This window comes from Dermacentor variabilis, chromosome 8 (assembly GCF_050947875.1).
Source record: "Dermacentor variabilis isolate Ectoservices chromosome 8, ASM5094787v1, whole genome shotgun sequence".
NCBI lineage: Eukaryota > Metazoa > Arthropoda > Arachnida > Ixodida > Ixodidae > Dermacentor > Dermacentor variabilis.
In genome coordinates this window covers 87,826,121-87,839,260 of record NC_134575.1, presented here as the reverse complement: position 1 = coordinate 87,839,260, position 13,140 = coordinate 87,826,121, and the positions used below count along the sequence as shown (strand labels likewise).

The following is a 13,140-nucleotide window of genomic DNA, read 5'->3' as shown; positions in this document are numbered from 1 at the left end:
CGAAACGCGTCTCGGTCTTGTTCAGCCAGCGATATTTGAAGAAACGCTTTTTCGATGTCGGCGGCAATTCCAATCTTGAAGCTGCTAAACTTCAGCAGTAAGTCGAGGATGTTGGGGTTCAAACTTGGCCCTGTCCACAAGACGTCGTTAAGAGAAAGGGAGTCCGAAGCATCAGAAGAGGCGTCGAATACCACCCGTACTTTAGTCGTAGTTCTTTTGCGTCGCACTACTGCTCGGTGTGGCATATAGTACGTGATATTTTCACTCGTACTGTCTATTGTGACCTTCTCAGCGAAGTCTTTGTTATAGTAGCTCCTAATGGCAGTGTCATATTCCTTCTGAAACTCTGGTTCTCGATGTAGCGTTCTCTGCAAAGACTCCAGCCTCTTTAACGCGACATCCCAGTTATTTTTAAGCTGGGAACAATTGCTGCTCCACGGCAGTTCAACTTGAACGCGACCATTGTCTCTAACAGTTGTTTCCACGAAGTTCTTCAGGACGTGTTCGTCATCTGTCGAAAGTCTGTCCTTGTTAGTCAGTCCCAGATGTTCTACTTCCCAGAAAGACCTCAGTTGCTGGGGAACGTTGGCTTCCATTCGGCATATAATAAATTTCCTTATGGTTTCTGGCTTGTAGAACTTAGGTGGGCTTCTCGTATCTCCATGAAGTGTCCATACTATGATAGTTTCGATGGCGGTCAAGGAGTCGTCCAGTCGATGAATTCTACCGCTGACGAGCTGCCAGTAATAGTCTGCACCTATAAGGACGCTTATTCCATGCTCAGGCGAGACTTCAACTGCGTTGACTTCAGCCAAACGTAAGTTCTTGCTTTTCAACTTTGCAAGTACATTTGTCTCTGTTAATGCTGACAAGTCATTGCATATTTCGGGAACTTCTATAGCCTCTACTTCAAGTGAGTTTGAGTCGTACTGGCTATGCAGCGTGACTCGTACTCTCTGATAATATTTCCGCGGTGCTGAAACGTTTCTAAATCACGAGATGGTGAGCTGCTCTTCGGCTAACGCAGTGGCTTTCAGCTTCCTAGACAATTCTTCCGTGACAATTCTTCCGTGGTGGCAGTCAGCTGCGCTGACTGCCACCATCAATCAATATTCTTGCGAAACATTTGCTTCCAGATCCCAGAGCCCAAGCTTGGGTGGTCGGCACAAGAACTCTGTACTTTAGCGAGTCTGTTAACGAGCTGGAAACAGTTGCCTGCGTTTCCATATTCTTCGGCTTCCATTTTCGGTCACACTTCGTGGTGATAGTCGCCCCTTGCGTTTCGCACAGCTGAGTCTCTTCCAGTTTCGGCATTCATTAGATCTGTGAAATTGTCTAGCGCAGTGGAAACAACATTCTAATTTGCGTAGTTTCTCTTTCTTCTCGTGTAATGTTAGTTCCGTTGGGGAGACATCCACCGAGTGATCTTTGTCTCCACGTAATATACAACTCTGAAGTCAGTTTCATGGTTAACATAGATCAGTACCTTGGAAATGCTCATTGGATTGTCGTTTTGCGGGTGAAACTTGTTCTCTCTTGTCAGGAGTCATCATTATAGTCTCTTCCCAGCTTCTTCAAGGCTCAAGAAGTCTAGTACAGACATTTCATTTAGCCTGTCACTAGTAACGCCTGTATTTGTGGAAGACAAGATGCGCTGAGTATAACGGAGTACCATTTCTTGCGGAAGATTTTGTATTATAGGAGTTTTCAGAAGCACTGCGTATTCTTTTTCTTCGACGCCAAGGTTATGTAGGGATCTCACGTGCGTCTGCACTTCTTCATGCAACCTTTGAAGCCCTTCGAAATCTTCGCAAGAACGAACTTTACGTAGGTTTTGAAGACGACGCATGTGGTCGTTAACAATCAGAGACTTCTGACCGAATCTTTCTTTGAGAAGTTCTATAGCTGTGCTACAGCTGTGCAATTGCTTTTGTTTGTTGTCGACAGGCCACTGATGACACCTTCCGCTTTACCCATCAAGTAGCTCCGAAGATATTTCAATTTGTCTACGTCTGTGATATATCGGTTCTGTTGAACAGTAGACTCAAACTGATCCCAAAATTCTGGCCGTTTAAGAGGGTCACCATGAAACTTCGGCACATCGACCTTAGGTAGCTTAACATGTGCGCGTGCTTGATGAAAGTCATTGAGAGATGCGTGCGTAGTCGATGATTGCAAAGCGGATAAAATGCTTTCACCGTGGGATTTCGCGAGGACGATAGATTCTTGATACTGTCCGATGCTTCGAAGCTGATCCTCAAGGTTGTCCTCAGTAACATGCTCTTCTACTTGGTTATCAAGGTCCATAAGCATAGTTTCCTTCACCTTCAATAGGTTAAGAAGGTCGGTCAGCTCACCAGATGGCGTTGGTTCCATCTGCATAAGAGTTGTCGTTGATGATCCTGGTGACCATTGCTCGAACGGTAGCACGCTTCAGTCGTAGTCTGTCCATGTCACGTCGGGAATCGGTGGCTTCGTGATGACGTGGATCGTTATTTGATTCTGTCCCAGCGCCGTCGCGTTGACCGCGTCGGTCGGTCGCCCTCATCAGGCAGCTCGCTTCATCGTTAGGGTGGTTCATCTGGAGCTTGTCACGAGTCTAACGACAAATTCTTGCTACCATCCAAACGATTTGTGGCACGACGAGGAACTTGTAGGATTGTATATTCCGACAACGCCAAGACATTTAAAAAGGCCTCAAGGGAGATCCAGCGACTTTATGATATAATGAAATCACAGGAAGTACAATCGTATTTCGGAAGTAGCAGGATTGTTTGGAAATTTATCACCGAACAAGCTCCTTGGTGGGGAGGATTTTGGGAATGACTTATTAGATCTGTCAAGTCTACATTGAAGAAAACACTGGGAAACAGTTTCTTTACCTATCAAGAACTTTTGACCACGCTCTATCAAGTAGAAGCGATGATAATTTTCACGACCGATAACATTTGTGTATGCAAAAGCCTCTGAACCAATGCCGCTTATGTCAAGTCATTTCCTCATAGGCTAAAGGTTGACTATGCTTCCTCCAGACTTGTCAAGCACAGCATCAAAAAAGACACCGTCGTCACGCGAATTACTTCAGCGAAGATGGAAACACAGAGAACACGTGTTAAACAATCTCTGGAATCGGTGGCGTCGAGAGTACCTCCGAGAACTTCGTTCAGCTCACATTAATGAAAATACACACTCAGAATCAGTGAAGCTTGGAGACATAGTACTGATAAAAGAATTAAACTCGCCAAAACAATTGTGGAAGATGGGACAAGTGACTGAATTATTTCCGGCCAGCGACGGCAAAGTTGGCTCATGCAAAGTACGCACTTCCAATGGCAACACGTTGCGGAGACCGGTACAGATGCTGTACCACCTAGAATCTGCTGCTGGACAAGCTCCGTCTTTGAAAGGAACAAGCACACGCAAATTCTTCGGCCGGGAGCTGTTAAATATTATGCTACGAAAAAGAAGTGAAGAAGCCGAAGTTAGAAACGAACGTGAAGCCGAGCGTGCGCCTGCATTTTTTTAGTTGTTTTTTTTTACAAGCGTCGAATAAAGAAGCATTCTCCACTTCGGATCTGCTTCCTGGTTTTCAACAAATTAAAAGTAGCACGCGTAACTCCTGTACACGAAGGTGGAAAAAAAGATGACATAGGAAACTATCGTCCTGTCTCCGTTCTGTACGTATTCTCGAAAGTAATTGAACACGTTATATTTAGAAGAACTGACTTTCTAAGAAAACACAAATGCATAGTACGCCGGCACTTCGGATTAAAAAAAAGAACAAGTCCACTGAGCTAGCGCTACTAGACATTAAAAAAATTTTTTTGAGAATATTGAAAAGAAACAGTTTACGGTGGGAATATTTTTGGATATCAAGAGAGCGTTTGACTCAGTTACTCAGTTTGTATTATTAAATAAGCTACCCTGTTATGACTTAAGGGGCCAGGCTTATCAGTTAATCAAAAGTTATTTAGAAAATCACAAACAGTACGTGATAATAAACAGCTGTTCTTCTGATCACAACATAATCACAACGGGACTACCACAAGGCTCTATATAAGGTCCCCTTTTTAAACAGATTAAGACCGGTTATATATCGTGCACTAACTCAGTCCCATCTACAATACTGCTTACGGATATAGGGCTCTACAACGACCACAAATTTAAATAAACTTGAGGTTTTACAAAAGAGAGCTGTTCGTGCTCTTGAACGCGTCCGCTTCAATGATACCACATGTGCATACGAAATGAGGTATAAATTAGCTCCACCAAATCTTTTTTATACAGAGAAGCTCTCACTTTATATCATCGAGCAAATGGGAAAAAAAAACTAGGCAAATTTTGAGCCTATCTATCTTGAAACGACCACAGAAGGCAACTCCCGTGTGATTAACTAGAAACTACCTAAGGTTAGAAATAATTATGGGATGCAGAGCTTGAGGAATAAAATTCCGAAGCTCCTAAATGAAAACAAGGAAATGGTAAACCTAATAAAGCAATGGCCATCGATAAAATTGTGCAAGAAATATCTACCCGAACATAGCTCGTTGGTGTCATGTGCGATTTTCGTTTGAACTCTGTGTGTTTTAATGAAGCGAGTTTTATATGCTTATTCATGCCAGTTTGAGCCCAATGAATACTGTAGCGTTTTTATATGTAAGGCAAAGTAAAGTGCTAGGTCTGTATTTGTTTCCTCATTCCTATATTTGGTAGCGAATGCGTACTGCTGCAAATCTTGACGTTAAGAACTGAAGTAGTAGTATTACAAATATGGTTGTTTTCGCTTTTTTATTGTTCGCCCAAACTATGTTGTTCATGCTGTTTTTTGGTTGCACATCGTGTGCTTGCTTTTATTAGCTTGCAGTGTATAATTTTTTCCTCGATCTTGCCTCATGAATTCCTTGTTCAAGCCTCCCCCCCCCCACCTCTTCTTTTTTTCCATTTCTACTCATTCTTACGCTGTCCCGACTACTTTGTTGGAGTGCAGATTGTAGAGGGGTCAGGGCCTCAGTCAGGCGCATTAGTCCTTTAATCCTTTAGTCCTGACCCTTCTGGTTTTCTATAAGCAAACTGTAAAACTTGTGAATACTTGGAGAACAATCTAAGGATGACACCGGCATTGATGTATGTGTTCCCTAACTTTGCAACCAAATGTATTTTTGTTCCTGTAGTATGTGAGCTCAGGTGTATAATAAGGGCATTTCGTTAAAAAAAGTAAGTTGAATAAAAGCGCATTTTTTCGGAAGTTTGAAGCCAAGTATTCGTCAATGGGGCTGTTTCGAAATTCGTTCCATTATTATCTGCCTAGCTAAATGACTGGCTTCAATTAGTTTACTTCAAACGCACAGTAGTGGTGTAGTCGATTGGGCGTTGCGTGGCTAAGCTTGAGGACTTGATGTCAAAACCCAGCCGCGACTGCCACATTTCTATGGGAGCAAAGTGAAAAAACACCCGTGTTATGTGCACTGGATGCATCTCAATGAAGCCCGAGTTGTCTGAATTAACTCGGAGTCCACAACTTTGCCGTGTGACTTAATCATATTGTTGTTTCGGTATGTAAAACCCTAAAATTCAAATAGTAGACCATATCTGTCCGCGAAAGTTAATAAGTCAGAAGTTGATATGCGCTATCTCGATAATTGGTGAATTATGCGTTTTAATGTTTCAGTGTAACACACTTCTGCCTCTTCGAGTATTCTAGATAAATGAGTGGATATTCTATATGAGATCTCTATATGCATGGATTATTTTTTAACATTCTGTCAACCTAAGATGAACACCCATATACGCAGAATTTTGCGCTGAGCGCACGAGTCACATATGCGTGCCTTTATAAGCTGCGTGAAATTTCCGCGAGTGAAGGCAAATTTTCTTCCCGTTAGTCACAGATGGGGTGAGTCACAGCTGTCACAGCTGTGACTGACAGCAGTCACAGCAGTCACAGCTGACGTGAGAGGTGCCCAGCATGTCAATTAATTCCCCTTCGATTTGCTTCTTCTACTCGTTTTTCTTTATTCTTGCATAGTACGTCAGCTTCTTGAAAATGTGACTGACGTCCGCACATGCTAATAAAAAGCAGGAAGCCCAACCTTCCGCTTGTGTACGTCACTGCTGTGCTTCATTAAGGTTTCATTGAAATATCTCTCGGTTTGCCTGATGTGGAATTTCTCACGGCTCAGCGAAGCCCTGTCTGCCTACTTGACCCACTTTCTGGTAGAGGGACCCACAAAAATTGCCCGTGAGTGCATCGAGGTTCTGCTTGTTGAAACAGTAAATCAAGACAAAGGACTTGTACGTAGTATGTCGGTTCATTGGTATCCCTTAAGCGCACAGAACACTTAGTGGTATAACATAATCTTTACGATGGCTTCGAGTTTATTAGGTTTGCCATGTTATGGGGTACACCATGTATGAGCCCTTTCTGCGCCCATTCGTGGTCAATGTTGCGCAACAGCTATGTACCACTACGGTAGAATGGGTATGCAGCACTTAAAATCTATTGATGAACGTCTATTACCTATCGGAGCCATGCATCTCTCATCACCATTCTTCGCTTAACACGCATGATACATTGCCTTCGTCCTCGTGACATCACTGCGTCGACGTCTCACACTGCGCCTCCTGTTGAACTGCTCTTTCCGTTTCGTCACAGCTTGTGAACAGTGTAGTACATTACTATAAATCTTGACTGAAATCAGGGCTGTTTAGATGCGGCACATAAGCATAAACTTTCCTGGCAGTGAGACGCTGCACAAGAGGAAAATATACGAAATTGTAGGCTTTACATTTTGATGTATCGCACTTATCTAAGCGCTATGCGAAATATTCGCATCACATGAAGCTCGTCAGATGGATCTGGGTAGGCTTCGTTCATTGCACAGAGGCTGCGCCTATTGACACGTGTTCTAGTAGAACAGTCATTGTCATCGGCAAGTTAAAAGGCTAATGTGTGTACCGATACACACACTTCAGGACTTCAGTCGTCAAAATATTGGGAAAACTAGAATGAGTGGTTTAAATAAGCCATAGGAGCCTTGCGTTCACGAATCCTTTATTGTGCTTGCAGAAAATCTTACTCTCCGGACGTTCAAAAGCTGTCGGTATATTGAGCAATGTAGTGTCGCTCCCTCCCCCTCAGAGCTGGAATATACTCTAGCTACAATCACAGTCCGTATTTCCAGAAATTGGAGCCGCCAGATTTTATTGAATAGGACAAGGCGGGGGTATGCTATAAAGGACAGCGTGTTGACTAAGTTTTATTTTGTTCGTTTTTTGCAAAGAACGGTCATTTTAGGAAGGCCTACGGCTACATTGCTTGAACTAAATTGCAACTGCTTCATCTCATAACCTTGTATTCTTTACTTGTATGGAAAACAATGCAAATAATTTTATTTCTCGTTTGCTTTCAGGCAGACCGACGACTTTCTGGCCCACATTAACAAGCCGACCGCAAAAGAGTGGGCAAAGAAACAACTATGGGACTTCAATATCTACCACTGGGGCGTAATGAATATGCACAAAGTGATTACTGGTTTACCAGACTATTTCGAAAACGCCCTTCTTTCTTTGAAGGTCCATAGCATCTTCTTTCTTCCTCGCTCTTACGGCGATAGGCTACTTATCTTAAGCAGGGATCCTGCTTACGTGGGTTTAATAAAGCGCGGTAACGGGACAATCACGTTACTAAAGACTATTAGTCGGCGAGTACGAACACTACGGAATGACATTGTTATGATTAGTAGCGCGCCGTAGGACGTGGCAATTGTCAGAAATAGAAAAAAAATGCATCAATTGGCTGCTATAAAAACTCAATTCTAAGCCAAGCGAAATCTTGTACTGCAGTTTTATTCAACAACTGAGTCATATTTCCGCACACGGCAATGTGACCGAAAATTTGAGGCAGATGCACTGATATTGGGAAAACTAAAACGGTAAGGGCAGTAAATGACTCTGGCTGCGAAGAACCTGACTGTGATCATTTTGGATCGCTTCTCTGCGTTCTCTCGCAAAAAGTGCTAAAGCTGAATATTGCCATGGAAAACTTTCGGCTAATAGAACAACTTGCCCTTCCAGTTGCATAACTGGTCTTCTTCTAGATTGAATATTTCCTTCTCAATGTTGAACTCTTTCATAAAATTTAGTAACGCTTTTATTAGTGTTGTCTTCTTCAGTATGTTAGATCTGTGGGAGGCGTTATTGTTCATTGGTAATCGGGCACAAATAACACGATACAAATTGAAATGGCACAGATACAAATAACAAAGATGCAAATAACACAAGTTCTTCTATTAGAATGCGAAACAATATCCAAAAGAAAGAGCTTTTACACGAGCATCCTGATCGATATCGTGGGGGTGAATTTTACGCCGGTTCCTGCATATTTGGTTGTTTCGCTGCTTATGTATATATATGTGCAGAGTGCACCATGAATGCGAAAGGCTGAGTTCTTATGAGATCTAAGTTGGTGACTATAAATCCTACATCCCTAACTAATTATTGCATGAATTGTTGTGGGCCTTGTCGATTGTGTTTGATGTTTACGACGAAGCTACGCTCCAAGTTTATCTTCTAGTCATAAAATATCCGATTGCCATATCTGATTAAATATGGAGCTATGGAAGTATAAGCGCCTTCAAATTTTTAAGGCTAGTCATTTAGCAACGTCTGGGAATGTAATTTACGTAGCAGGGGCGTCTTATAGGGGATGTCTAATCCTAATGCTCAAAGTCCTGATTGATAGAATCTGAACGACTTGAGTAATTTTAGATCAGAGTTCTTTGTATGGCATCGCTTATCATGATAAGCTAAAAGTAATAGTTACATTGCCAGATTTAATGTTTGTGATAGCTTGCGATACACCACTCCTCCCGTATTTCATATTGAGATCTTGTAGCACTTTTTGATATTTCAGCGCAAAATTAGGATATCATCAAATGATACTAAGACTTCTTGAGGACATAATTTAAGTATCTTGGCGTGTAGTGAGCCACCTAGCGACAGATTATTTCGGCTTGTCTAGCTACTAAATTCATTAAAATTGCAAAGTGTTCCCTACTCCGCCTGCGGCTGTTTTCAGAAAGTCATTCAGTTCATTGTAAGATTACAGAACAGTTAACACGCACTTCACCTCAGCTGCCAGGACACACAAAGGACTGGGCGATGCACTCTTCAAAATAAAAGGTGTGATCTCATAATAGTACAAGTCAAGGATCTTGAGAAAAAAATGCGCATATACTATAACATTAGTAAATGTTTTAACAATATTCAGTGTGGTTAATATATTCCGTTTCATTACTAAAGTTGCGCTTACAAAAGTGACAGCAGTTGAGCTGTGTGGACCCTGACCGGACACAATGGCGATCGTTTCTAGACAGCGTATCGAAGACAAAAGAAAAAAAAGCACCGAGAGAACACCTGCACTAGCAGAGACTGCTACTGGAGGAATAAAAAAATTGTAGTGAAACCACAGATGAAAGGGTTGCAAATCTATCATGCCAATTATAATTAAACGTTGTAACCGTGGTTCGCTTGCTCTCAGATATTGCTACGGCGCATAACGTCGCACGATCGATTCTTGGTCGCAGCTACAGCCTATACATTGTCCTGAAATCTAAAACTTCACTCTTATTCTAAGAATAGTGCCACACTTATGAACTCCAACTCGTCGAAAATATTTCGGAGCCTCCCATACTACGATGCCTCTCATTGCGTGCATCTTGACGGGGGTGGCAAAGCACAAAATTTCAATAGATAGCAATAAGTATACACGCAAAAGTGATGCAATTCGTTTTTTTATTCGTCACAAGTTTTAAAGAACATTTTCTAAAATTTCAGTGCCAAGTATTACAAGTTCACGCGGTAGTCCTTGAGCGGTCAGTCACAACAAATTTCTTTTTACCTGCAACGATTTCTCCGTTTAAATGATCGTCACCCTTTTTTTTGCGTAGACTGAATGCTGAGCAAAATATTTGGATAGAAGCTATGTGACACGATTGATTTTTTTTCACAAGTTCTCGAGGGTGTTACGTTGGTAATGAGCGCGTGTCTGAAAACAAGATAGCCATGTTTAAAAGCAGGTGTTGCTGCAGGTGCAGCAGCGCTGTTTAAAACGGTTTGTGATTGCGGCGATGTTTACGTAATGACCTCCTGCTTCCTTTCCACAGAGAGCAGCTCACATATCCAAGCTGACTGCTAAGAAGGAAGTGGCGTCATACACCTTCATCGGCTTCTACGGGGAAAAGCAAGTTGCCTGCGAGAAGGCGGCACAGCACTTCAAGTAAGCAACATTTAATCGTACAGGGTCTGCAAGAAAGTTGTATTCAGAAAATGAAAATGCTTGCGCAACATACAATAGCGCTGTAGAAGTCGTCGCCATGGTAACACAAGCCGCATGTTTTTTTTTTCAATTGTCGTAGCGAAAATGACAAAGGCAGGATAAAAATAGCGACACGCCTTAATACAAATTAAACGTAAAATCTAAAATCACGGCTCATTCACATTGGCGACTCGCAAACCGCGCGACTAATCTGCTTCTCGTAAATAGTCAAACATTGACACTTTGGTATGAAAGTGACCGTCCAGTTTCGGTCGCTCGATGCTCCATTTAATGCGACTATAAGGTACGGCAGGTACTTTGCGGCGTAGACAGTTTATGTAGGTATGTATATAACAGCTTTCCTGCCTACGTGCGTCCCTTCATAGCCCAAGGTCGAATGGGTAGCGCATCTGGCTGCTGGTGAGGGAACAGGTCAATGTAGAAACGGTTAAACGTATACAGAAACGGTAAAACTCTCTACTGTCTTCATTGCGCGTGCTCAGCGGGAATGCTGCGTCTCAGTGCCTAAAAAATGGCACCAGTGAGAAGAGCGCGCCGCGTGGTCGGGGGTCAACAGCCCCCGTCACGGCCGCACAGAGCGCGGAAACGGTGCGGTGCTGTTTGAATTTTGAATTCACTTGACGCAGTCTGCCGTGGCACGTACGAATGGCATAGTTGCTTCAGAGCACGCACTGCCAGGTACATAGGGCTGCTCTACTCACCGTCGTGGCCTTGCCTAGTGCGATGCAATACCTTTCTGTTGACTTTGTCCGATGAAAGGATGGACGCGAGCATAGCCTTTGCTGTGAGATGTGTGAGTGCGTTGCCGTACCAGGAACACCTTAGCCAATTGGGTGACTTGGTGCAATTCCATCTTCACGTGCCGCGCGGACGGCAAAGTTAGAGACTAAGCAAGGACGTCAGAATATAATTGCTAATTAACGTTTGAAATCTTATTATTATTTGCCCTCATAAAAACAAAAAACTTGACGAGTTCGCAAAATCGGATAACTATAGCGCCAACCCCTCATCCCTCTCCTTAAAAAAATAAGATGAAAGCCCTCCGGTGACCGATTTGCAAGAATAAACCAACACATGCAACGCCAAAATTTATTTCTAAGGAACTTGTAACTTTACGTTTTGCCACGTGTTTGGTTTCGATATGAGGCAGGCATTTTGATCTTCGTTCCTCCATACCACGCTCTTCAGCTAAAGGCTTAGTATTGCGTTAAGAAATGTGCGTGACAGGTGTCCTTCAATAGGGAAGAGTGTGCTTGGAATTTTCCATCGATGCATAGACCCCTTTGACTCATGTAGCAGGGTTAACATGGCAGCAGAATTTTGCAGATAGCATTGTTACGACACGCCCCAAACCTTCACATACGCTTGGTCTTGCCCGTCCTGTGCGCAAGACATCTTGATGCCTGAGCGCGTGAACGCACCGCTTACAAAGACTGCCCACTTTCTTCGTTTGCGGAAAAAAAAGAAGCTGACTTAGCCCCGCACTGCTTCGCCATATTTATTGGAGCATGTGCCCGATCATGTGCATGAGGAAGCACTGCATGCCTTTCCCGACCATTATTGCCAATGTAGAGAAACTGGCCAAGCGGGCTCAAGGGGGCGCTGAGGAACGTCATGCGCCCCGTAACGGCGGTAGGCCGTACTGTTGCGCCTGAACGCGCCGATAAAAGCCGGTCCTCTCGTAGTCCTGCTCCACCTGTGATCGGACAGTACCCTCATAATAATAATAATAATAATAATAATAATAATAATAATAATAATAATAATAATAATAATGACATGCGAGTAAAAGCCTTCTCCGACTGGCAGTGCATATACAGGACCAACGATGTGTTTGCATCCTGCTGCGCTAGGTAGCGCTACAGGTATTGGGAGAGCGCCGTTTCCGTGCCCCAGATAGCGGTGACCGTGCCCGTAGTCCAGACTACGCTATTGGACTCGAGCTCCGCCACTGGAAAAGCTGGCGCCACCGTCGGCGTGACGTCCTATTAGGGATCGCGTGGACATAGCGGCCGCGTCGGCTGCTTCGGGAGCGCCGAAGCAAGCTGAAAACGAGAGTTTAAATTCCCTCGTACGCTGCGGTTCTCATTTAGTGGCGAGATTTTCCCGCTTCGAGTGTGTCCTTTACAACGCTTGAAAGCACTACAATAAGTAGGGGCTGCCTTTGAAGGCGCGCAACATGGTAGACTACTGCTCGGTGCCGCAGTGCCGGACGTACGCAACGGAGCCCGGTGTCAGCCTTATTCACACGTAGCCGCAGCACAAGCTGCGTGAAGCTTGACTCGCGAAACATAAAACCGACAAACAGTCGTCGGCTACAATTCGGATATGCAGCAAGCACAGACGCTAGGAAGATTTCTGCTACGGCGCCGGGTCTGCGAGGTTCGGAAAACGCGCACTGAGACGCTCGCTCGAGTCTGCTGCCCGACTAATTTCATGACGGTTTGGTCTATGAACTTTTTGATGCTATAGATACTGACAAGTTCACTGAAGTGGAAAGGGAGCCGTAAGGAGCACATTTAAAGAAAAGCATGAGCTATGGTCATGTTTGTGTTACGAACTAATGCACTGGATTACAAAAAATCAGCAGCGCGAAATCGCACGCTGAGAACACCGATAAACATAGAGTGCGAGGCAACTCGAGAAATAATATTTAAACGTCGAAGAATTTAGAAGAAAAAAAGAAGATTGAATCGTCGCAAAGGCACATCACAGTCCCCGTAGGCGTCGAAGTCTCTACAATGAAATTATTTTTGAACAGCTCTAATAGCGCCCACGCAACAATGGTTGCTTGTATACTATTT

At 43.6% G+C, this 13,140-nt stretch overlaps 1 protein-coding gene across 1 annotated transcript in view; it reads left to right on the top strand.

Moving 5' to 3' along the window:
• Positions 1-13,140, top strand: part of LOC142591473 (uncharacterized) — a 46,355-nt gene that overhangs the window by 18,126 nt on the left and 15,089 nt on the right. Inside the window, exons 4-5 of the mRNA XM_075703801.1 lie at positions 7,410-7,572; positions 10,164-10,276. Of these exons, the coding sequence (XP_075559916.1) occupies positions 7,410-7,572; positions 10,164-10,276 (276 nt within the window). The remainder of the gene's footprint in view (positions 1-7,409; positions 7,573-10,163; positions 10,277-13,140) is intronic.